A 25,649-nucleotide genomic window follows, 5' to 3' on the forward strand; every position below is an offset into this window, starting at 1 on the left:
AATCTTTGGATCGGTCATCAGGATGGCGAGACGGTGTGTGTCGATGCTGACGAGAGCCTCTGGAAGGCGAACGTGAATGGGAGCGACGGTGACGACGACGGTCGACCGAAGAACCAGAGTAAACTGAGGGATTCGAGTATCGGCTTCAAGAAACATCCCGGCGCCGATGGGAGGGAGACCGGCTCCTAGAGGAGGAATGGTGCCTCCGAATGACAGGACTGCGTGAACGAAGTGAACAGCTATGTCCAGTGATTAACTGCTTGGATGATGAATGACGAGTGTGAACATCTGGACCATGTGAGCGAAGTGAACGGCTATGTCTGGAGATTGACTGTTTGGATGAAGACCAGCGAGATTGGGAGCGGCGAGAAGTAGATCGGCGCCGATGATGAATGTATCGGCGCCGACGAGACGAACGGCTCCGCCGCGAGGATCGGCTCTGATGACGGGATCGGCTCCAACAAGAAGAACAGCTGCGATGAGTAGATCAGCTCCGACGAGAGGACGACCAGTGTCTGCAGGAGACAGATCGACTCCGACGGGCGGAACGACGTCGAGAAGAGGATCGGCTCCGACGGGTAGGGCAGCGACTGTGCGAAGCAGACCAACGCTGACTGGATCTGGACGAAGCCGGGCTTCGAGAACGGCGTCGATAAGACGATCGACGCTGAGGCCATTGGCCAGGTTCGAGATGGGACAAACCTTTCGGTGACTCCACTTGGACCTTTTCGGCCGATTGCTGGGAGTCTTGGTGGGTGTTTACATGAGGGGGTGGCTGAACGGCACCCTCCTGGAGCTCTGCAGGTTCTGCCCGAGGCCATTTATCATCAGGCTGTGGGGACTTTGGAAGCACCGGAGGCACATCTTTGTAGAGATGAAGGAGGTGCTCTTTGAACTCAGCTGAGTCTTCCTGGGCCCTGCTCGGACACGGAACCGAGGGGGTAGCCAGGGAATGAGGAGGCAAATCCTCAATAATAATGGGCTGCTGTGCAGCTGCTTCGGAGGCGAGCGACGCCGAAGGATGAGACGACTTGGCCTGGGATCGGCATTGAAGAGATGCCAAGGGTGACAGGCGTCAAAGAGACTTCGGCGAAGGCGATTGGCGCCGAGGCGATCTGAAGTGGGACGCATGGTACGAAGAGCCGAGGCCTCGGCCATCTTGCGAACCCAGAGCAGGAAACTTTGCCGGGCGAATAATGACCGACGAGGGCTTTTTAGACGGGCCACCCCGCTTGGATTTTTTTTGTTGAGGGTCCCGCTTCGGACTGTGTCTTACCGGACGAAGGACCAGGCTCAGCAGATTGACTTCGTGGACGAAGAGACTCCTTGTAAAGATGAGAAAGCAGGCGAGTTGACCGAACCCTTAGGGCCTTGTTGGTAAGTTTGGAGCAACTTTTACAAGTTGCAGGAATGTGGCCTTCCCCCAAACAAAGGAGGCATTCAAGGTGAGGATCAGTCTTCACCATCTTGGTGAAGAGGTACATTTCTTGAAAAGTGGAGCTTTCTTGGACTCCATGGCTAGAGAGGAAGCTAACACGTTCTCTCTCCGTGGCAGAAGAAAGAGAACTGGAGGGAAGAGTGCTCCCTCCCCCTTGGGTCATGTGACTGATGGGCGGGGAGATTGCATGCCCCAAGGGGAGGGGGAGCACTCTCTTAGATTTTGCTAGAAGCTGACAAATCTTATCCGTGGCTGGCCTGCGCCTGCGCAGTCCCAATGTGGGGCTGCATAGAAGCCACGCAGATGAAACTAAGTTCCTCATCTGCGGCTATCAGGCCTCCAATTTGTTGGCCTCCCCCCACCCCTTGACACCAAGACCAGCTTTTCTCTGCTTGTCGAATGAGACACAGAAAAATGAGTTTCATGCCATCTCCACTACAAAGGCTGAGAGCTAACAGAGAAGGGGCAGGATTAGACATAATTTGCTTAATTTTCTCACATTCATTGGAAACAAAGGCAGCCACAGAGGGAAACAAGCCTCTCCCCTTGCTTAGGTCACAGGCCATTAATCAGGACTTGTCAATAATTATAAAAAACCTGTTACATCCTATGAGATCCCCTACCTTCATATATATAAATATATCCACTACTTTTAAAGCTATTAAATAATTGGACTTTATATGTCTGTAGAGGAAGATTGGTCTTTGCCTATTATTTTGTTTTCTCTCTCTATCAGACATGCTGGTTGATGTAGCTAGAAAAATAGGTCATGCTGACCTGATAAAGTAATATTTTGGGCCACAGAAAGTCCCTAACTGGCTTTTTTCAGTTTGAACATTAAACAAATCAAAGATATGGCCATCCTGATGGACCCTAAGCTGTACTGGAACCAAATATTAAAAGGGGTAAACTCTCCAAACAAGAAGACTCATTGATTTCTGAACTGGAATGGGGGAGGGGGGTCCAATAAATGAAATGGTTGATAAGTTATGTATTTGTCACATGATGTAATAAACTGACAGAGCCTCATAGGCTGACATAAATAATTGGCAGATATCCAGGTAGGTTAAAAGTTTCTAGAAAGTCCTTGACAGTATAAACTGTGCATCCAAATAAAGAGGGATTTATTACTCAATGGGATGTTGGCGAGAATTAAAGAAAGGGTTACCCCACACCAGGGAATAAAAAAGATCCTTCTTCCCTGTACCTACCACTTTCTGTATTTTTTTAATCTGTCACTTCTGCTCTTTTCTTCTCTGTCTCTGCTGAGAAGGTAAAGATTGTCACCACAAGTCTCCCAGCCTAACTGCTCCACAGAAATGGGAACCGGTCAGGTTGCTTTGTTGGTTATTTTGTCCTTAGAAACTCATGCCTCTGCAAGTCTTCATTTATGCATGACAGACTCCACTAACCATCCCCATGTGTCTTAATAAAGTGGCTACATAGTTAAGAACATGTAGTAGATTTCACTGGTTCTTTCCCAAACAAGTTTCCTCTTTTCACTGCGAGGCTGGAAAGAGCTCGTGAAGTTCATACAAATGTTATGGGCTTGGAATATAAACTCTGAAAGTATAGAAGTAGAGTTGTTAACAATCCCACTGCATTAGCATTTCTACAAAGACCTCAATTCGCACTAGCATTTTTCAATGGAAAAGTTCTCCATTCACACTACAGAACTATGGATTCGTTGGCATTTAATGAGATAACTAAAACTGCTTTCAGTGTAGCTCCCTTTTCACCCAGCAACTTCCCCTCATTTGGAAATATTCTTGTGTGTGTGTTAAGTGCCGTCAAGTCGCTTCCGACTCATGGCGACCCTATGAATGAAATTCCTCCAAAATGTCCTATCTTTGACAGCCTTGCTCAGATCTTGCAAATTGAAGGCTGTGGCTTCCTTTATTGAGTCAATCCATCTCTTGTTGGGTCTTCCTCTTTTCCTGCTGCCCTCAACTTTTCCTATCATGACGGTCTTTTCCAGTGACTCTTGTTGTCTCATGACGTGACCAAAATACGACAGCCTCAGTTTAGTCATTTTAGCTTCTAGGGTCAGTTCAGGCTTGATTTGATCTATAACCCACTGATTTGTTTTTTTGGCAGTCCATGGAATCCGTAACACTCTCCTCCAACACCACATTTCAAAGGAATCTATTTTCTTCCTATCAGCTTTCTTCACTGTCCAGCTTTCACACCCATACATAGTAATAGGGAATATGATGGCATGAATTAATCTAGTCTTGGTGGCCAGAGTCACATCCTTACACTTCAAAATCTTTTCTAGCTCCTTCATGGCTGCCCTTCCCAGTCTCAATCTCCTTCTAATTTCTTGGCTGCAGTCTCCCTTTTAGTTGATGGTGGAGCCAAGGAATAGAAAGTCTTGAACAATTTCAATTTCCTCATTGTCAACCTTAAACCTTAAAATTCTCCTGTAGTCATTACTTTTGTTTTCTTGATGTTCAGCTGTAGTCCTGCTTTGGCACTTTCTCTTTTAACTTTCAGCAATAGTTGTTTCAAATCTTCACTATTTTCTGCCAATAATGTAGTGTCATCAGCATATCTCAAATTATTAATGTTCCTCCCTCCAATTTTCACTCTACCTTCATCTAAATCTAATCCAGCTTTCCTAATTATATGTTCTGCATATAGATTGAAGAGATAGGGAGATAAAATACATCCTTGTCTGACACCTTTGCCAATTGGAAACCATTCCGTTTCTCCATATTCTGTTCTAACTGTGGCCTCTTGTCCAGAGTACAGGTTGCGCATCAAAACGATCAGATGTAGTGGCACACCCATTTCCTTTAAAACCAGCCATAGCTTTTCATGATCCACACAGTCAAAAGCTTTGCTGTAATCTATGAAACACAAGCTGATTTTCTTCTGAAATTCTCTCGTACGCTCCAGTAACCAGCGTATATTTGCAATATGATCTCTAGTGCCTCTTCCTTTTCTGAAACCAGCTTGAACATCAGGCATTTCTCATTCCATATATGGTAACAGCCTTTGTTGTAAGATTTTGAGCATCACTTTACTTGCATGAGAAATTAATGCAATGGTCCGATAGTTGTTGCAATCTTTGATGTCTCCTTTCTTGGGAATTGGAATGTAAATGGATTGTTTCCAGTCTGTGGGCCATTGTTTTGTTTTCCATATCTGTTGGCATATTCTTGTCAAGATTTTGATGGACTCCGTTTCTGTGGCTTGGAATAGCTCTATTGATATCCCATCTGCTCCTGGTGATTTGTTTCTCCCAATTGCTCTCAATGCAGCTTTCACTTCACTTTCTAAAACTGTAGGTTCTTCTTCAAAAGATTCTTCTTGGAAAGAATCTTTTATCCTTTCATCTCTTCTGTATAGTTCTTCAGTGTATTGTTCCCACCTTTTCTTTATTTTGTCCTGTTCAGTTAATGTATTTCCATGCTGATCTTTCAGCATGCCTAACCGTGCTTTAAATTTCCCTTTGATTTCTTGGATCTTGTGGAACAGATCTCTTGTTCTTCCTTTTTTGTTGTTCTCTTCTATTTCTTTACACTGGTTATTATAATAGGTCTCTTTGTCTCTACTTGCTAGTAGCTGGAACGTTACACTTAGACTTTTGATTCTATTTCTGTCACCTTCTACTTTTGCTTCTCGTCTATCTCTGGCAATTTTAAGAGTTTCCTCAGACATCCATCGAGGTTTTTCTTTTCTTTTGGCTACAGGAATAGTCTTTGCACATTCTTCCTTGATAATATCTCTAGTTTCCACCCATAGTTCTTCAGGTTTACATTCACTTGAACTTAGTAATGCAAATCTGTTCCTTACATGGTCTTTAAACTCTTCCGGAATATTGCTTAGATTGTACTTTGGTGCTATGAATGTTTTGGTGTTTTACTTAAGCTTTATCTTTATTTTCGATATTAGCAATTCATGATCTGTACCGCAGTCGGCTCCTGGTCTTGTTTTGGCCGAGAAAATAGAGCTTCTCCATCTTCTGCTTCCAATTATATAATCTATTTGATTTCTATACTGGCCGTCTGGTGATGTCCATTAATACAATCGTCTATTTGGTTGCCTGAAACATGTGTTTGCAATGAACAGATAGCAACTTCCCCTCATTTGGAAATATTCTTAGGACCTTTTTAACCCCCTCCCTTTTATCTCCAGCCAATCATGGAATGAATCAGCTCACTGGATCCCACCCTCTCTTCTCCAAATCTGAAAAAAAAAAGAATATTTTGTGTTTATCCAAGCTCCCTACCCTAAAACTGAAGCCAGAACTACCCCACAGTGTTTATTTGGACTGGTATTGTCCCCCATGCAGTGCTAGGGAAGCTTCCTATTGGCACTTCTCTGCTTCTCTTCCCCTCTGGATCTCCGGGTAAAATACAGCTTGGACTGCTGCTTTGTGCCCTGGCAAAGAATGCTTGATATGCTCTTCTTGGGTTTCTGCTTTGTGCCCTCTTTTGCAAGTGTGCTTTGGTGTGCAAGTGCCCAGATACTCTGTCCCACCCCACCCCCCACTTGGATTATTGACTGCTCAGACCCCAGCCCAGTATCTACTCAGATATGTAGTTATGAGCTTCCCTCTCTTACTCTGCCTCTTTCGGTCTCTTGGTTTCCAGTTCTTGAGTGATACACATTACACAGTGTGTGTGGGTGATGGCAACAGTTACATCTTAATGTGAGTATGCTGTTATTTGGTAGGGTTGCCCTATGCTTGATATTAGTGTCGACTGCATGAGTGTGAATTATTCCCCACATTAAAACTCTGATTACACCATATTAAAAGTACTTCTCCCAGACTTGGTTAGGAGCCTTGCCTTTTTTGTCAAATGAGTTTGTGTTAGTTACTACCAGACTGGGCAAGGAAACTCTAAGACAGCAGCTTCTAGGAGCAGAAGGAAAGTTTTCTTCCTTATGCTCAGGCTACCCTAGTGTGACTTGGGGCTGAATTGGACATTGGTACCCTATTTACAAGGTCATAGGCTACATGTACCCTTGACCACATACAATAACGCATCTCCAGCTAGGCCTGGGAGGGGTAAACTTGTGACTCTGGATTAAAGGGCATACGTTGAGATATTTACTACTGTGCACACTGTGCTGTGCTAGGGACTTTACTTCTGTTTTATTACTGTACAGCTTTCAAAAGCTGTTACCTGTTTGAACTGCATGCTATATGAATGATATGAATCTGTTTGGAGACTCCACTGACATATAAGCATCTCCTCTCCTGACTTGTATTTTAGGGCACTACAAAACAAGCAATTTCAGGATATCAGTATGTGTGTGTGTATACTCTAGTCAGCACCCATTTCCCATCCTAACTTCAAAGGAGGAGGCAGAACAGATGGCTCTCACTAGATTCTCCTTTAGATTAAAAGTTTATCAGCTCTAATTTACCTTAATCAAGTTCTCAATTACAGTTGCTCAGTGCAGGTACAAAATCTATTCCTGTAATAGCAAGCTCATTCTGTGCCCCCATGTGACAGAAATAAGACTTTTAAGGCAAATAGATCTCCATTGCTGTGGAGATTAGCTGGCAGTCTCCCAAGAATTTAATAATAAAGCTAGCCCTGATGCTATATGTGGAGGGAATTGTAGAATGTTCAGAATTGATAGTTACAGTAAAATACACATTAAAGAACATTCCCATGATTTTAAAGCGAACTCCCATTTCAGGACATTCATTATATCAGGATAGAACATGCTTGATAAGAATATAAATTCTGGGAGTTTTTGCTCATGATAATATTTGAAGGCAAGAGGAATCTAGGAAACATTTATTTATCTGAGTAGATAGCGCACCCTATTTCTGGGGTTCAGGATAAATAATATGTTACTTGTTTTATCCTATTTCTTCCTATCTCTAGATACCCCAAACTAGTTTGAATAATAATGTCTTACCCTCTTCTGGAAGTTTCACAGGACTGGACTTTGGCAAATCTCCAGTGGAAGAGTTGTGGCACATAGATAAACTTAGAGCATATTCTTAAAATAATATGTTGTATTTGTCCCTTAATAATTTGAACTTTCTAAATGAAACCTTTAATCAAGGTTTTATTTTTTCATTTAAATTCAAATAATAATTAAAAAAAACCTAACTCTGGTGCGAGTTGCTGCCAGCAAGTGACCTACCAAAACTTGGGGTGAGTCCACCCAAGCTCTGAATTTGACCAGAGCTACTGCTGGTTTCATATCTGCTATCTCAGGACCTTACCAGTCTACCTTAACCAGATTTCAAAACCAAACTTAAGAAGTTTGCAGTAGCATGTACAGAGGCTGGTTATTTAACTTTAAAGCTATAAGAAGTTATCTCCCATTACATGTGTCATGCAACCTTAACTCTTCAGGTCCAACTATGTCACAAGAATAAATCACTACGTAGTAAAGTATACATCTAGCCTTTTGGGGTAACCATAATTCTTATAATTTGGGTTGACAGGGGAACATTTTTCTGTCCATCACAAGGAATAGCAAATACCCTTGTTCTGATAGAAAGCAACCAAACTGCAGGATAGGCATATGACAAGAAATAAATAAGAGGACACAGGAAGATACTGGATTTGGTCGCTGCCTGTTTTGAGCCTTGTTTTGAAATTGTTTCCCATCCTGCTGCTCTTCAGAATCCTATTTAGGAAACCTCCTCTAGTTGGTTGCCTCCTGTGATGGTTGTTGTGTGACTGCCAAAAGGCATTTTGCAACTGGTACTGTTGTGTGCCTGCCATTACAAATGAGTTATGATTCAATAGCTGGCATCCAAGCAGTGTAAGCAGTGCAGTGATGTGAGAAGAGAAATAAAGAGCACTGGAGGTAATAAATAGGTTCTTCAAATGGGCCAGCACAGGAAGCACAGCTGAACCTTAACTTTAACAAAATTTAAACTTCGCACTCTTCAGGCCTACAGTGTGAGGAAGAGTTTTTGAACTATATATTTTAATTTATGAGCATTCAATATTCAACTGTTGTATCACTGATGTGCTACAGGTGATACAGCATTTTAAACAAATGCATAAAATAGTTTGAAGGGACAGCTGTATTTTGGCATCTACGCTGGATACTGAATTATCACTATGCACATTAAATCTGTTTAGAACCTTAGACACTGTGCATCCTGGATATCTTACCATTCAGTGAGGCAGTGTGGGTTCAATACCATACTACTTAATTTAGGTTAAGGGTAGAGCAATACTATCAGTATTTACAAATAATTGGCCAGATTAAATATTAATCATGCCACTTTCTGTAGGAGGCAGTAAAAGCACTTTCAGCAGAAAAATCAGCATTTGCCCAGGCAATCTTGACTGGTATCCAGCTAAGTGATAGTGCAAACATATCACCACATTCCATTTGTTGTGGCAAAACTGCTTTGGTATATATGGCTACAGGGTACCTATGTAATTTTTTAAGGATCCTAAGATGCCATTTCGTTGGTATAGCAGCTCCTCCAATGGACTGGCTTTTCCATTTGCAGAGGAAAATAGGACAATTTTTGCTTATTATTTGGTCTAATCTTTCTGTACTGGAGTTAAAGTGGGTTTGACCACACTGTGAACAGGGAGTAATGGATTTCTGAAATTCCCAGCCTGTATCTGATGGCATTTCCCCTCCATATCCCTCATATCTGCCATCCCCTCCCCCTCAAGCATGCTTAAACCTGACCCTGGTTATTGGTGTATCACTACAGCATCATAACCATATACCAATGTACTTACTACAGATTTTTTTTAAGCTGGCAAAAAACACTGGTAGGGGGGATAGTGGGCATGAGAGGATACCATGGAGAATACCCCGTGTAGATTCTCCATTGCCATTGCAAATGCCTCTGCGTTTGCAGGAGCATTGAGTACGCAACATGGAATTGTACACATGTGGAAACAGCCCTACATATTTTAGAACCTGAAGTAGAAACCCAGATGATCACTCCCTTACCTTGGCTGATAAAGGGGTATGTACTGATAAATTCCTCTTTCATTACTTTCATCTTCTTCCAGCATCTTACAACGAGTCTCCTTACAATGAGTTCAAAACACCTTTTGCCAATTCTCACTTAAATTTTTATAGTGGTGCCCATACTTCACAACAGCATAAAAATACTTTGTCTCTTGGTGCAAGAAAATTGAGAGAGGGGATTCATCTGAGAAACCTGTTTTTCAATGCTGTGATTTTCAGGACATGTGAAGAAATAGTGGAATGGATTTGATTGTTTTTTCCACACAAACAGAATATCTTTTCACTTTCCATATATCCATTATAAAAACCACACTTGAAATTTAGTGGGAAACAACACTACATCTGTGTAGATTAGGGTTCCCAGGTGCCTGCTAATGGCTGGAAGTCTTCTGGTGATTGCTGCTTCTGCCTGCCAATGCTCAGCAGTTTGGCAGGCAGAAGTAGACCGGCTGAAAGGGCAGGAGCGATTGGCAGCTGTGTGTGATGATGTCACTTCTGGCGTGATGAGGAAGGGCTGACATTGCATGGGGGACGCTCTATCACTTTCACCAAAACTCTATGGAAACCACAGAGTTTTGGGGGCAAGTGCTAGTTTGTCCCCTCACATGATGCTGGCACTTCCGCATCACACCAGAATTGATGTCATTGCACACAGATGCTGATCACTACCCTTGTATCTGCCTCTGAACATCTCCCACCGGTTGCCAGGAGGGACCTGGCAATCCTAGTGTTGATCGGGCACCTCTCCAGTTTGGGATTATTTTGTCCATTCCTGATCAAGTGAATTCCCTCTCTCTTAAACCACCAACCAAATACCGTATATACTCGGGTATAAGCCGACCCGAGTATAAGCCGACCCCCCAAATTTGAGGCCAGAAAAGGGAATTTCTTATTGACCCGCGTATAAGCCGAGGGTCAATAAGAAATTCCCTTTACCAGCAATGCTGCGCTCTAAAATGGCGGCCGCCATTTTAGAGCGCAGGGCCCCTGCCCCAGGTCGCCCTCCCGCCGGCCTCCCAGGCCCTCCCGCCCCACCCCACCCCACCCCACCCCCAGTGCCATCCAAGGGGGGGAGGGGGAAGAGCCCCTGAACCCCCTACTTACCGGGAGACACGGCGAATCGGCGGCATGGCCTTCCTGGGCCGGCAGGAGGCCTTTCCAGGCCCCTGCCGGCCGGAGGAAGGCGCTTGGGCGCGTGGGTGGCGGCGGCACAGCCGGCAGGGGCCTCCTGCCGGCCCAGGAAGGTCCCTGCCGGCAGAAGAAAGGCGCCCAGACGCCTGGGCGGCGGCAGAGCAGCCGGCAGAGACCTCCTGCCGGCCCCTCCAGGACCCTGCCAGCAGGAGAAAGGCTCCCTGCCACCTGGGCGGCGGCAGAGCGGCCGGCAGGGACCTTCTGCCGGCCCAGGAAGGTCCCTGCCAGCAGAAGAAAGGCTCCCTGCCGCCTGGGCGGCGGCAGAGCAGCCGGCAGGAACCTCCTGCCGGCCCCTCCAGGCCCCTGCCGGCAGGAGAAAGGCTCCCGGGCGAGGCTGCGAGCGGTAAGTTCCTCCCTCCCTCCTCCCTCCTCCCCCCTCCCCTCTCCTACCGTATTGACCCGTGTATAAGCCGAGTTCGGCTTTTTCAGCCCTTTTTTTGGGCTGAAAAACTCGGCTTATACACGAGTATATACGGTAAGTGTTTCATTGGAAACAGGCAAAAAAATGGAGATTTGAATTTGCTCAGCTGGCTGTACTCTGGGTATCCACTAACTACCTCCTTTAGTGCATTTGCAATTTCCAGTGCTCCTCTCTATACTCTCCTTTCTCTTCTCTTTCCAAATTACTATCTACCAAGGCATAGATAACAAAACACAAACAATAAGCACGCCTTATGAAACTCGTTTTATTTGTATCACTTATTTTAATCTTATACTTGACGTCTTAATGCAATTACACTCCAATTATTTTCATTTTGCTGTCCAATGCTATTGCAATTTCCCAATTAATTTAATGTCCTAATAAAACCATTAACAAATTATCTATGTATCTTAATGGACTGCAGCAATAGTTATAGTGTCTTAGCTTTAAAGTGAACCCCCTAAGTTTAAGCTCAAAACCTGAACAATCCTGCTTTGACCAGAAAGAGTTCCCAGAAACATTTTTCATGTAAATTCTCAGTTCTGCCACCCCTACTAAATGTTTTTTCTGTTGCCTCCACCCAATTTAGTGGCAAGCCAGTGATCCTGAAAATACCACAATAATTTGCCATTTAAGGGCATCAGATAAAATTTTAAAGGTTTATTTCCCCCCCCCCCATATTGTCATCTCCCTAAAACATGAAGGGCTTAACTTCCTCCACGTTACTTCTGCCACATCCTAGGTAGATCTGAGAAGTAATTATAACTCTCATTTCAATGCAGTGTCTAAGACCACCCATTTTTCCTCATCTCCTACTCTAACAGCATTGATTCTAGAGATCTTCCTATGCATTTGGAAAAGGTTAGCAGAATTATTCTTCCTTGCAAAAAGAAACAATTTAGAATACACTTGATATGCTGTGATTCACAGTGCTCTTCAACACATTTTTTAAACGGAAACATCACAACTGAGACTTCCGAAGTGTTCACAGATGACAGAATGTTTGCTATATGTATTTAAAAGGTCCAATGTTGATGTCCAGGTAACAATAGCATTTCAAATTTAAGAGTCTTGATGGGCCAATGATACACACAGGTATTTAAAAGAAGAAAAATGTTAGAATGTGTGGGTGGGTCTTGTACTATCACTTGAATACAAATTGATAAATAAATTATTAATGCAGTTCAGTTATCTTTTACTGCTAAATTATGGGAAATAGTCTTCATGCCATTCGTAACATTTTGTAGAGTTTTGTTTTCAAGTGCGAAGGGCTCTTTCTGACAATTGTTAGTGGTCAAAGCAGAGCTTTGACATTCTTCTCTGTGGAGTCATTGTCACTCGACTACAACACAAGCGGCAAAAATAAAATAAAGCCCTGAAGCCCAGCGTTCCCCCCCCCAAAAAAAACCCCTACTCCTCCCCTGAAATGAAAACATAGGCTTCTATGCCTGAAGTTTGAGGAGCTCAGAAATACGTTGAATAGCTTTATCAATAACACTTCACAGGAGTAATCGCACAGAAGGATAAATTCACAAGTGTCACATCCTGTAACAACTCCATTAATCTTGGACCAGACTCAAAAGCACAGTTACAAAATCTCTGAGGAGTGTCTTGAGTATAGTGTGCTTTCGCTAAAAATGCAAAGGCCACTTAGGGTAGATGGAGATTACTGCCAGCTAACCAACTCCTATTTGTGCCAAGTTTTTCTCTCTCCCTCTTACTGTTCTGGAGCTTCCACTGGGAAAGGGAGCCCTGTTATGCTGCTGGCATTCTTCACTCACCCCTGTGTATGAAGAAGCACTTAGCAGTTTTTAGTTGGTCATTTTTGTCCCAGCATGCTGCCAGACTCTGAACCATGGCTATGACTAAGGCTGGGCTGAAAAGGACTCGCTTCTTCCTCTGACTCTGACAGTGTTTAGGGGCTGCAACAAAAATGTTCAGCCATTTAGCTCCAGGAGTTACTGATCTTAATGGCAACTGGCTTAGTGTTTCTTCAGTAGTTTTCCTCTGTATACAAATCTGACTGGCAACACAATGTTTTGCTGTCACCCCAGACAGTTCCTGATGCCAATTGGCTGGGACTGACCTTATGACTATCCTCAGAAAGAAGGCCTTGAACAAATGGTGCCAAATAACTGGCAAAGAAGGAAACAGTGGCAGAAAACAGGAATGTCCACTCACATTAGTTTTTCAGCCTGAACAACAACAACAACAAATGAACATTCATAGTAGTCTTAATAAAGAGACTGCAATCCTGAAGCCCCCCCCCCCGCCCCGAATCAGCATAGGAGCTGGTGTGACCGTGTGCTGATGTAAGTGCCCATTTATCCTGGGATAAGGGGCACTTATGCTGGCACCGGAGGGGGCATTCACATTGGCGCTGGTAAGCCATGCCGCTGTGCAGGGCTCTGCTGCCGGTGCAGCCACATTGGGAGCAAAATCCCAGAAGTGAGAGCCTGCACTGGTGTGGGGGGGGCATTCCAGGGGGCGGAGCTGCCTTTAGGCAGCATCCTAACCCCTTTCGCCCCAGGAACATCCCTAGTTAAAACGTTGTGATGCCACCTTTTTTGGTGGGGTAGCCTCTTTTTTCTATGGAGCCATTTCCCCAATTTTACATTTTAAATTGTTTCATTTTCTCCATGGCAGCCGGGAAGCCTCTGTAGAGGTGCCGCGGTTGTGCTGCTCTCGGGCCGCTGTGCACCCCCCTTTCAGGAATGGGTTGCCCGAGCTGCAGGAAGCGTTTGGACTTCATTCTCCCTCTAGTCAGTTCCTGCATTCCTTTCTATGCTTGCTACTTCTTCATTAAATATTGTTAATATGAACTAGAATAATATAGAAAGGGGTAGCTAAAATAATCCTTACGAAGAAAGGTGTAAGGCCTAGAAGTTTAGGGGGGAAAAAGATAATTAGGGCAAGGGTAGAAAGGGTCAGTGATTTATAAGATTATACGTAGTGAAGAAAATGAATCTTATTTGTTGCATTTTTATCCTGCCCTTCCTCCAAGTAGCTCAGGGTAGCATTCATAGGTCTCTTCTCACTAGGATTGCCAGGTTATTAGATTGGCGGGCAACTGCCTTCCAATCTAGTGCCTGGCTTGGAAGTGGAGATCACGTGCACCCACACCGATGTGATCGCATCACTTCCGGTTTACACCGAGAAGCTCTGCATCGCAACGGGCCTTTTACCACTCAACTGGTAAAGGCCCGTTGCGATGTGGTGCTTCTGGGTGTAAACCGGAAGTAACATGATTGCATTGGTGTGGCCAAAATTTCCTGCTTAAATTCCACCCCAAAATCCTCCCGCCGGAGCCGAGGGAGGACCTGGCAACCCTACTTCTCACCCACTTTATCCTTAAAACAACCCTATAAGACATAGAGTCTGTGGCTGGCCCAAGAGTCAGTGAACTTCATGGCTGACAGGGAACAGGATATCCCACCTTTTTGCCCTCAAAAGGGCCACCAATGTGGCTAACAAATTAAAACATGCACAATAAAATCATATTTTAAAACCATTAAAGCATGCTTTTAAAATAATTAAAACCACACCTCCAAAAATTATTAAAACAATTAAAACCAAAGCTAAAATACATACAAATACATATAAAACAAAAGCAATAATTAAAAAAAATTGGGTAGTAAGGAAAGATTACTGAGGAGATGCCAATTGGAACAAAAAACCTTTACCCGCTGAAGGAAGATGGCAATAGAAGAGATGAAACTCCCTCAGGAGAGAGTTTCAGAGTTTTACCACCACTACTGAGAAGGCCCTCTCCCAGGTTGTCCCCTGCTTAAGCTCAGAAGGTGGGGGCGACCGAAACAGGGCCTCTGAAGATGACCATAGTGATCACGTAGATAAAATTCAATTGGTATGGATAGGCTTGTTATTCAGAATTGGAGTAATATCGTTTTTTTAAACTACATTGGTTTATAATGTTTCTGTTTTTCCTATCTCCCTACTGAGTATTCTGCTGTATACACTTACAGTTTTTAGGCTGAAATGTTTTTTATTCAAGAACCAAGCTGGGCTACATCACTGCATTATATCTAACATATGGATCGCAAGCTCACTGAACATTTGAGAAGGTGGATCCTCAATAGAAATTATGATTAAATATACAAAAATTAATGGCTTATTAGTAAAAGCATGTTCAGGTCTGAAAGCCAGTGCATGCATCACCCAATATGGCTGAAAAGATGCAGCCGAGATAGGATTTATGTGCAATAATGATACTTATGAAATGTATGCAACATTAATACAACATGATACACGAGCAATTCTGAAACAAGCTAAACATCTGAATGTTCATACTGTTTCCCTGATTTATTTTTGCATCCATTAGCATATTTTAACAAATACAATTCATGCTCATGGTGAAGGGCACAGGGTGAATTACTGAATACTAAATAGTTAGCCTCTCTCTTTAATGTTGATTAAATGGTGCTAAAAAGAATCTAGAATAAATAATCATCAACCACTATGTCCAAATTTTAAATAAATCCTTGCTTAAATAGTTATAGTGAAACATTATTGAACGATCTTGTTTCACCAGAGTGAGGAACGTACAATTACCCATCTTTGGAGATAGTGCTTGAACTATGGATGAGAAAGTAGGGGTGTCCATAATGAAATCCACAAATCCCAGCCCCTGAGAACTCACCTTTAAACAGAGTTGATGAGGCTAAATCTTACCTCCCCACATAGATTTCTAAAAATAGTAGCTAAGGGCTGTCATAAAAGGTAGGGGTGGCTAAGTGGCATAATTTGAGCGCTACTTTCAAACTGATGGTGGTATTGGTTCTTGTAGGTTATCCGGGCTGTGTAACTGTGGTCTTGGAATTTTCTTTCCTGACGTTTCACCAGCAACTGTCCTTCAGTGTTACTACTCTGAAGATGCCTGCCACAGTTGCTGGCGAAACGTCAGGAAAGAAAATTCCAAGACCACGGTTACACAGCCCGGATAACCTACAAGAACCAATGAACTCTGACCGTGAAAGCCTTCGACAATATTTTGATGGTGGTATGTTGAATTTAATTACATAAAGTATTAGCTAGCAAGAACAGAAATAGTTACTTAACTTGATAGGGACTTTTAGAACTTCATGTACATTAATGGCTTATATAATGCCACTTCCTTTGAACATAAAACATAAACTCTGGAGGTTAAGATTGTTTTCATTTGACTTTAATGCAGATACTCAAAACATCACTTCATCTCCTAATTACATATCTATATATCTAATAGCGAAAGTGGATATTCCTCTGTGGATATCTACATCTGCGGATCATGGCAAAACTGATAAAAACAAAAACAGATACTTCTGCAAACTTGTGGGATTCCCCAGGTTTGCAGAAACATCTGAAAATGTTGAAAAACACAAACGAAAGTGTTGTCTGCACATGTGCAGACAATGCACATCTCCTCCAGGCGTCGGAGTTAGTGAAGATGGGGGTGGCGGAGGAGCATTAGTGGGCCCAGCAGTGGAGGCTGGGAGACGCACTGGGTCCAGTGGGGGTGGTAGCAATGGTGGAGGGTGGACCTTGGCGGACCAATGGTGGAGGGTGGACCAGGGCCTTGGTGGCCCTGGCAATGACTGCAGCAATGGGGAAGTGGCAGAGGAAATGGCGTGGGTTGGCTGGGAGATGCGATGGCCCCAGCGACAGCTGTAGTGATGGGGGGGAGTTGCAGCAGGCCCGATGGTGGAGGTTGGGAGCTTCTCTGGGCCTAGAGGTGATGTTGTGGTGGCTGGGAGATGTGGTGGCCCCAACAACAGCTCCAGAGGAGGGGTAAGGAGGCTCCTCATCCACTGCATGCCTCCATAACTGCCAGCTTTTTAAAACTTTCCCACTTGCTTCTAACTGGCCAGACTGTGGGGATCAGTGCTGGAGGCAGGATAGAGGTGGGGAGAGGAGGATTCTGTCTGCTGTGCTGAGCTCTGTTGCAGTCATGGGGATGGGGGAGAGGAAGCCTTGGCTACTGGATGGTGAGTAGAGTGCCAAGGATGGAGGGGTAAGGCAGGAAGAGCAGCAAAGGGGGTAGGTGAGTGGAGTGCTGATGGTGGGGGGATAGGTAGGCAGAGCGGTGAGGGTGGGGTAGGTATTCAGAGCACCAAGGTGGCAGTGAGAGGAAAAGGGTACAGAAAGGTGACTGGAGATGTCAGAAGCCAGAGGACTAAACAGTGATCAGTGGGGGGATTTTTCCATGAGTTTTTCACTTGTACTTGATTAATTCCATCTTAGGGCTCTTTCACATATGTTGAATAGTGCACTTTCAATCCACTTTAATGATTGTTTGCAAGTGGATGTTGCCATTTCATACAGTAAAATCCAACTGCAGAGTGAACTGAAAAGTGGGTCGAAAGTGCATTATTCAGCATGTGTGAAAGCACCCTCAGTGTCTCTGCTTAATTACACTTAAAATGCAAAGTAATTTTTATTTACAAAAAACAAACAGTGGGGACTTAATTAAATAAAAATGACAGTTAACATCTGTCTCAACTTTGTTTGCTATATTTTATTTATCTTTGATTAAAGGAATTAATAGGAGGCACTAAGTGGAACAAATCACTGTTTTTGATTAAGTAATACCAGTTCCACAGGATGTTTGTATGAGAATTAAATGTTTGGAGGAATCTGGTCTTGGAAAGGGCTAAGATCACATTGCATACTTCTTACTCCTGTCCAAACTACATTTTTCCAATGTAAAGCCACACAGAGCCCTGACCTGGATGGCCCAGGCTAGCCTGATCTCGTCAGATCTCAGAAGCTAAGCAGGGTCAGCCCTGGTTAGTATTTGGATGGGAGACCACCAAGGAGTACCAGGGTTGCTGTGCAGAGGAAGGCACTGGCAAACCACCTCTGTCAGTCTCTTGCCATGAAAACCCCAAAAGGGGTCGCCATAAGTCAGCTGCGACTTGAAGGCACTTTACACACACACAAAGCCACACAGAGATGGGAATGACAAGAAGAAAATAAGAACTTACCTCCTCATACAGTCCAGTGCGCGAATAAAAAAATCTTTGTGCAACTGATGTTCATCTCTTAAAATTGAACATTGTTCCAGTGTCACTGACATTGATGTCCTATCTTTGGCACTTTTACAACAGGTAAATCGGATTCCATTGAGCTTGCGGCAAATCTGTAATACAGAGAGAAATCAAGCAACTTAGTGCTCTCCTTAGACCAAGTGGCACTGTGCACAGTCAGGCACTTTGGGACATATTTTATACTTGCTTCAATATCTTCAAATTCTCTTTTCTGCTTCAACTGATAGAATGCTATTATTGTATCCCAGCCATAAAATTCACTCAAGGAATGGAAACAGGCATTTGTTACTAGAACTGAAGTTATATTAGGCTATCCTGATCGGAGAAGGAGAAGGAGAAGAAGGAGAAGAAGGAGGAGGAGGAGAAAAAGAAGAAGAGTTGGTTTTTATATGCCAACTTTCTCTTACCACTTAAGGGAAAATCAAACTGGCTTACAATCACCTTCCCTTCCCCTCCCCACAACAGACACCCTGTGAGGTAGGTGAGGCTGAGAGAGCGTGACTGGCCCAAGGTCACCCAGCTGGCTTTGTGTGTAGGAGTGGGGAAACAAATCCAGTTTACCAGATTAGCCTCCACCGCTCATGTGGAAGAGTGGGGAATCAAACCCAGTTCTCCAGATCAAAGTCCACCACTCCAAACTACTGCTCTTAACCATTACACCACGCTGGCTCTTGGAAGCTAAGCAGTGTTGGCCCTGGTTAGTCTATGGATGCCCAGGGCAGCTACACAGAGGCAGGCAATGGCAAACCACCTCTGCCATCCCTTGCCTTGAAAACCTTATGGGGTCACTATGAGTCAGCTGAGACTTGATGGTACTTTACATACACAAATACCATCTATATATGTAATAGCAACATGTGGTCCCCACCTGCGGATACCCAAACCTGTGAATCGGGGCCATACAGGTGCTAAACAGATTTTCCTGATCTCTATCAGCTGGAGATCAGTTGAATTAGCAGGAGATCTCCTGCTACTACCTGGCAGTTGAAAACCCTATTGGTAGGATCCCCGCCAGCCAGTTGGATGGCACTGGGGGAGGGGACCCAAAGCAAGGCTCCTCCGCTACTGGTGGGGGGTCTGGCAACCTTAGATCCTTACTACCGGTATTTAAAATTTAGCAGCAGCTGTATTGGGCTGTAGGCTACAGCTGCAATCCTAAGGACACTTTCCTGTGATTAAGCACCACTGAATAAAATGGGACGTACTTCTGAGTAAATCTGCACTACTCCGTCCAGCCCATAAACTGGCAGGAATCTAAACCCACAAATTTAAGGGATACTAAGAGGTGTTTAACCATAACACTGTGCCATTCTAGCTATTACTATTATTTAATAATGATAATTTTATGAATCATTGTACGTTCAAGAGAAAGACTGCCATTCTGAATATCAAGAGAGAAAAACAATGTAATCAGATTTCAAACAAATCCAGAGAATGGTTGCAAAATGAAGCTTTGTCCCTACTGACTGTTTTAATTTTTATATTCTAATTCACGTTATATGAGATGTCACTACAAGACAATGGGGATTAAGCTGTATGTTTAAACCTTATTTTTAAATACATGCACATTAACCCTGTGCAATAACAATCACTTATATTCAGTATCCTTTGAAGTTTATGCTTTTATTTTGAAATTAGGCTCAAATCAGAATAATTAAAGGATTCCTGATTAAGCTTTCTAAAGTTGAATTAAAAAAAAACTTCAAAGAGCTGAATTAGATAGAATAGATATTGAAGAACAAAGGTTTTGGAAATAGAACAGAAGGAAGATAAGGAGAATGCAACACACACAAGGGAAAAGCACTGTGAAATGTGCTTTGCATTTTACTCTTTAAAAAGGGGATTAAAAGGCTTGAAAGATGCTTGTACCTCAGCAAGAGCAACCTCACTGTTGTATCCAAGGGCTAGTTCAGACCAGCATTCTAATGACTCAACGAGGGATAGAAAACCAGTGGACCTATGTTGTTTGAAAATGCAAACATACAATGCACTCTGTTGCTACCAAGGTTTCAGCAAACTAGATTTCTGCAAGTTGGTTCACCGGCTGTAGAGTCAACTGTCAGCATTCGGTATATACAACGTGCAGTTTCTCAACAGATTCTCCCCCACAAAAAATCTTTTTATTGATTTTCAAGAAAGAAAAAAGAAAAAAAGGAAAACAAAAACCGATATGTATATATGTACAATCGATACATAGATAGTAACATTAAAAAAAAGAGAACAAGACTGGGGAATGGAACAGATCCAACCTATCATACAAATACAGATTCTTGACATTTGGTGGCTGTATTCTGAAACACCCAGACACTTCCCAGTATTTCATGTACTTTATTTGACTAGCTCTTTAACAAACAAATAAAGAGGAACAGTGTTCTTGTTACAAGATAAAAGAGAAAACAAATCCTGTAAATTTGGGGGTTACTGCTGGCACCACTGTCGTCAAATTCCTGGCAACTCCAACTCAGGTAACTAATGCATGGAAAACAAAACGGGAGAACAAATACTATTCAGAGAGCACACAACAGGGTGGATCCTAGTTAAGTAGTATGAGTTCCAACTTCTCCATTGTACATTCTTAATACAGAACACTTCACTTGAGTTGTAAAGGTACAGCTGGAACCATGGGATGTACTGCCCCATGACAAAAGGGAAATGTGTGGGAGTGCCATGATCATCATCATGTTCCCAGCAATTTCCCCCATTTTTTGCAATTTTTTCCTGAGTGATATGATTTCTCTAGGATGTGGGGGGGGGGGCAGTAAGCTCTCCAGTCAGGCTTAGCTCATTTTAGCTGCATCCTCCTTCTCGAGACAATGCCTTTTGCTAATGGCATCTGAGTATCTCTGTTAGGCCAGAGGTGTGAATTCCCTAATCCAACCTCTTCAATTAGCCACTCTCCCTGAAGTAGGAATCAGCAAATGGCCATCAAAGGAGCAGGGGCAATCTCCAGAAGATGGGTAATGATAACCTCAACCAGCCCATTTAAAACCTGGTGGAACAGGAAATCCCTTGTATTTGGAGCTGGAAAGGAAATGTCCACTTAGAATGGGTGCAAGAGAACTGGTCAAACGGGCCTTTTAAGACTTGGACTGAAGCAAACCAAGGCATGGAAAAGTATAGTTATGATTATTTCAAGTGAGCAGCTGTGTTAATCTGTAGTAGTAGAACAAAATTTTCCAGAGTATAAACTTTTGTGAATTAAAGCTCACTTTGTCAGAAAGTTAAGGGGGAAAACTTTTTAATCGTTTATACTGGTCATAATCGACCCCTGCACTAGGAGCACAGTTTTCCTGCCTTAACCTGGATGACCCAGGCTAGCCTGATCTCTTCAGATCTCAGAAGCTAAGCAGGGTCAGCCCTGGTTAGTATTTGGATGGGAGACCACCAAGGAATACCAGGGTTGCTGTGCTGAGGAAGGCATTGGCAAACTACCTCTGTTAGTCTCTTGCCATGAAACCCCCCAAAAGGGGTTGCCATAAGTCGGCTGCGATTTGACGGCACTTTACACACACACACACAGTTTTCCTAGGTTGAGGCTGCGAGGGTGGGGGAGAGGGGAATCTTAGACAGAGGAGCAGGTAAAGGTGGGTTGGCTGTTGGGTGAGAAGGAGATAGGGTTGCCAACTCCAGGTTAGGAAATTCCTAGGGATTTGGGGGGGGAGTGGACCCGGGGGGGGGGGGTTGAGGAGGGGAGGGAACTCAGAGGGGTATAATGCTATAGACTCCACTCTCCAAAATAGCTATTTCTTCCAGGGGAACTAGGATTGCCAATGTCCAGGTGGGAGCTGGAGATTACCTCAAATTACAACTGTTCTCCAGATGGCACAGATCAGTTCCCCTGGAGAAATTGGCTGCTTTGGAGGGTAGACTCTATGGTATTATACCCTGCTGAGGTAGCTTCCCTCCCCAATCCTCGCTCTCCCAAGGCTCCCCCTCCAAACCTCCAGGAATTTCCCAACCTGGAGTTGATAACCCCAAGGGGGAGCTGAACTCTGTATTTGGGAGATCTGTTGTGATTCCACATCTCCAGGCCCCATCTGGAAAAGGGGAGAGGCTATGGTGGCTCTCAGGAAAGGGACACAGGAAGTAGTGAGGAAGGGGAAATGAGATGCCCCCACAAGTCTTTGCAGGTCCCCACTTGTCTCATTCTATTCCATGCCTTGACAAGAACATTGATAAAGGGGATTAGCCAAATTCATGAAAGATAGTTTCATCAATGGCTATTAGCCATGATGGAAAAATACAATCTCTGTGTTCAGGGAGAGGCTTAGTGTACCTTCTGGAGCATTTGATAAGCCATTGTGGCAAGCATGATGTTAGGCTAGATGGACCATTGGTCCAACCCAACAGAGTTCTTATGTTCTTCTGTGGGCAGAGATCCAAAGAATTCTCTGGGTGGAAAACTCCCCACAAAGAAGTCTTGGGAAACTGTCATCTGTTACTTGATTCCCAAATAGATGTTCACCCATGATAACTCCCCTCCCCCAAGGTAACTTGAATGTAAGAATGAGCCATTCCAGGCAACATATCACAGGGAAATCTCAGGGGCGGTCTTAGTGATTCTGAGGCCCAGGTCAAAGGTCCGGGATGGAGCCCCAAAATAACTGCCAACTCCCTGAGGCACCTTGGTTACTAGCAAGGGACAGCCCTCATGCTATGTGAGGTAGGCAGGCATTGCAGCAGGCTGGCTGCCCCAAGCCACAGAAGTGGATGGAGGGGGGTGAGCAGCCGCCACTGTGAGTGGGTGGACAGCAGTGAGCAGCTGCTTCCACAGGGGCAGACCCAGCCCTACAGGAGCCTGCTCCTCTTCCTTTCTATGGGGTGGGGGGCAGGGCCATGGGTAGGCTAGGGTTGTTTCCAGGGCTGCTTTTGCCTTCCTATCCACCCCAATAACTGGGGGTGGGATAGCATCAGGGCAGTGGCTTGAGGGGGCACCTCACTGCCCAACAGCTGATTTCCTTAGCAGCTGCTGTGAAGCTGCTGCTGGCTGCTGTGACACCAGAAATGGCAGAGAGGCCTACAGTTGCAGTGCAATGGCAGCTGAGCTGCCAGGAGTGCTCCAGCACAGCTCCTCTAGTGCGGGGCCCCGGTTGCCCTGTGGCTAAGACCACCCCGGTAAAGCTTCACACCAATCTCTTGTAAAATTCTTTTCAGCAGAGGCAGTTCATCAGCAAATGGTTAAATATAGACAGTCAAGTGACAAGACATAAAAATGATAGAAGTGACGTGTTTTTGGCCATCCTAACAGATGAAAAACCACAGTTGTCACTTCTGACCACTAAATTTTGTGCTGCAGCTATCAAAATACACCGTACCCTGTTAGGATAAGATTAACTGAATTACTCTACTATTTTAAAACATTAAGGGGGTTATATCATGATATGTGATGTTTATATAAACTCCATTCGTATATTGTAATTTGTAGTTTTTAGGTTAAGGTTATATTTTGTATTTTTCTAGGTGGTCATTGACCGTATTCATCAAATTTGATATAAGTGATTGTGTGAAATGGTCCTAAATTGTGTGAAATTGATATAAGTGATTTTGTGAAATGGTCCTAAATTGTACTGGTTAAAGAGTTGGGTATGAAGTGCTTGACAATTTTTGGAGAACAAACAAGTTTGTGAGTGGGGAGGAAGATGACACAAAGTGACAGCAACAGAAGGAAGCAGGGATTTTACATCTACTTCAGAGAGGAAACATCATTTTAATTATTTAGGTATTCACTGAGTATAAATAGTATACTAAACTACAATGCAAAGAAAAAACACCACCACCAGTCTTAACTTAAAAATAAAACTGAAGTTAACATGGTACATTGTCCAGAGGCAAAAACCTTACCTAAACCTATGAGATCATTTGTACATATTATTACGTGAAATGTCATTAGTAGCTGTGAACAGGCAAGCAACACCATGTCCAAGGTTGTCTGGTTCCTGAGTCTGTGTGTATGTATATATATTCAAAAAAGTTTAAGTCCACCAAAAAGCTGTAGCAATTGACTCTTGGTAAAATATGCAAGAAATCAGTTCAGGACACCAATCAATCCACTTGGGAGCGTAGGAAAATAAAGGTTAAGCAGTCAATCAAGGGGCCATTTTGCGGAAAACTCTTTGCAAGATAAGTATCTAAAATCTATCTTTTGTATGATGGAAACACAATTGCTGGGAAATGTACATTTCTAAACTCCACAAGAGTAGGCACATACACAAACACACACACACACACACACTGCCCACAGTTTTCAAAGCACATTCATTGGATATTATTATTTTGCTATGTCATTTTGCTGGACACATATTTTGGTTGAGTTCTAGTGTGGAATGAGAAGCTATTTTCCCCCTGCAGCCATGATTAATATGTGCGTATTAGGTTTAATATTTACAGACCCATGAGATTAAAGTTGTCAGTGTGGAATACAACTTATTTTCAGAACTTATTACAAATGTATATGCCATCAATTAGTCATACAGTTTTTCTGGCAGTTCAAGTATTTTGTATGGGTACACATTATAAGTTATTGCAAGATATAACTCTGTAAAGTTAACATAAGGAACGGAACCCAAGATATATATATGAACCAAGAGGACAAATACGGGCAAAGAGAAAAACCCATTATCTTTCATTTTGATTAACAGATCAAGAGTAAAAAGGACAGTCGAAAAATACAGTGGGTTTCAATTGGTAACTAGTGAAACTGAACAGAACAGGGGAAATTACAGTGCTATTCTAAGCAGAGTTACACCCTTCTGAGTCCATTGAGTTCAGTGATCTACATTATTTTATTGCATTTGTCATCATGACTGATAATATAGGGGATATCCCCACCCACAATATCCAAATGCTTAATGTACTGTGAGAGAATGAAATGCCAAAGGAGCAGCTGGAACAAATTGATAAACGGAAAAGCAACTTATATCAAGAGTAGAATTTTAAAGGCCTTTAAGAACCGTTTTAATACAAAATTTGCAATTTCTCATTATAGCTAACACTGAAAATCTCAGTCTTGGATGGATCTTAAAATGTCACATAACAGTATCACTTGAATACCTGCGGGGTGGGTGGGAATCCAGCAACAAAATATTTTTTCTAGCTGTTAAAGCTGAACAAAATCCACAAGAGTAGACACACACACACACACACACACACACACACACACTGCCCACAGTTTTAAAAGGCACCTAAGAAGAGAAACTGTGTCTTTGTAATCAGCTTTCCGTTTATGTGCGTCAAACCACATTGATTTGAATGGACTATGCCAATATACTGGTCATAAGATCACAGGCATAAAATTAATAATTCTGTGTTTGTGAACTTGAACAAATGATGATAATGGATTAAAAATTAACAGAGCAGTCCTTTCCTTTTGCCAAGTTATCCCAGCACTAGTAATACGGTTGCCAACCTCCAGGTACTAGCTGGAGATCTCCTGCAATTACAACTGATCTCCAGCCGATAGAGATCAGTTTACCTGGAGAAAATGGACGCTTTGGCAATTGAACTCTATGGCATTGAAGTCCTTCCCAAACCTGCCCTCCTCAGGCTCCACCCCAAAAACCTCCTGCCGGTGGTGAAGAGGGACATGGCAACCCTAACTAGTAAAGACTTGATCCAAAGATATAAA

General features: G+C 43.3%; 1 protein-coding gene across 4 annotated transcripts in view; it reads right to left on the reverse strand.

Annotated features, from left to right (window-relative positions):
• The window catches only part of INPP4B (inositol polyphosphate-4-phosphatase type II B), a 258,022-nt gene that overhangs the window by 10,446 nt on the left and 221,927 nt on the right, over positions 1-25,649 (reverse strand). For all 4 annotated transcript variants that reach the window (XM_056855456.1, XM_056855457.1, XM_056855455.1 and 1 more), the window contains one exon: positions 17,963-18,117. In XM_056855456.1, the coding sequence (XP_056711434.1) occupies positions 17,963-18,117 (155 nt within the window). The remainder of the gene's footprint in view (positions 1-17,962; positions 18,118-25,649) is intronic.

The sequence above is a fragment of the Euleptes europaea genome, chromosome 9, assembly GCF_029931775.1.
Source record: "Euleptes europaea isolate rEulEur1 chromosome 9, rEulEur1.hap1, whole genome shotgun sequence".
NCBI classification, from domain to species: Eukaryota; Metazoa; Chordata; class Lepidosauria; order Squamata; family Sphaerodactylidae; genus Euleptes; species Euleptes europaea.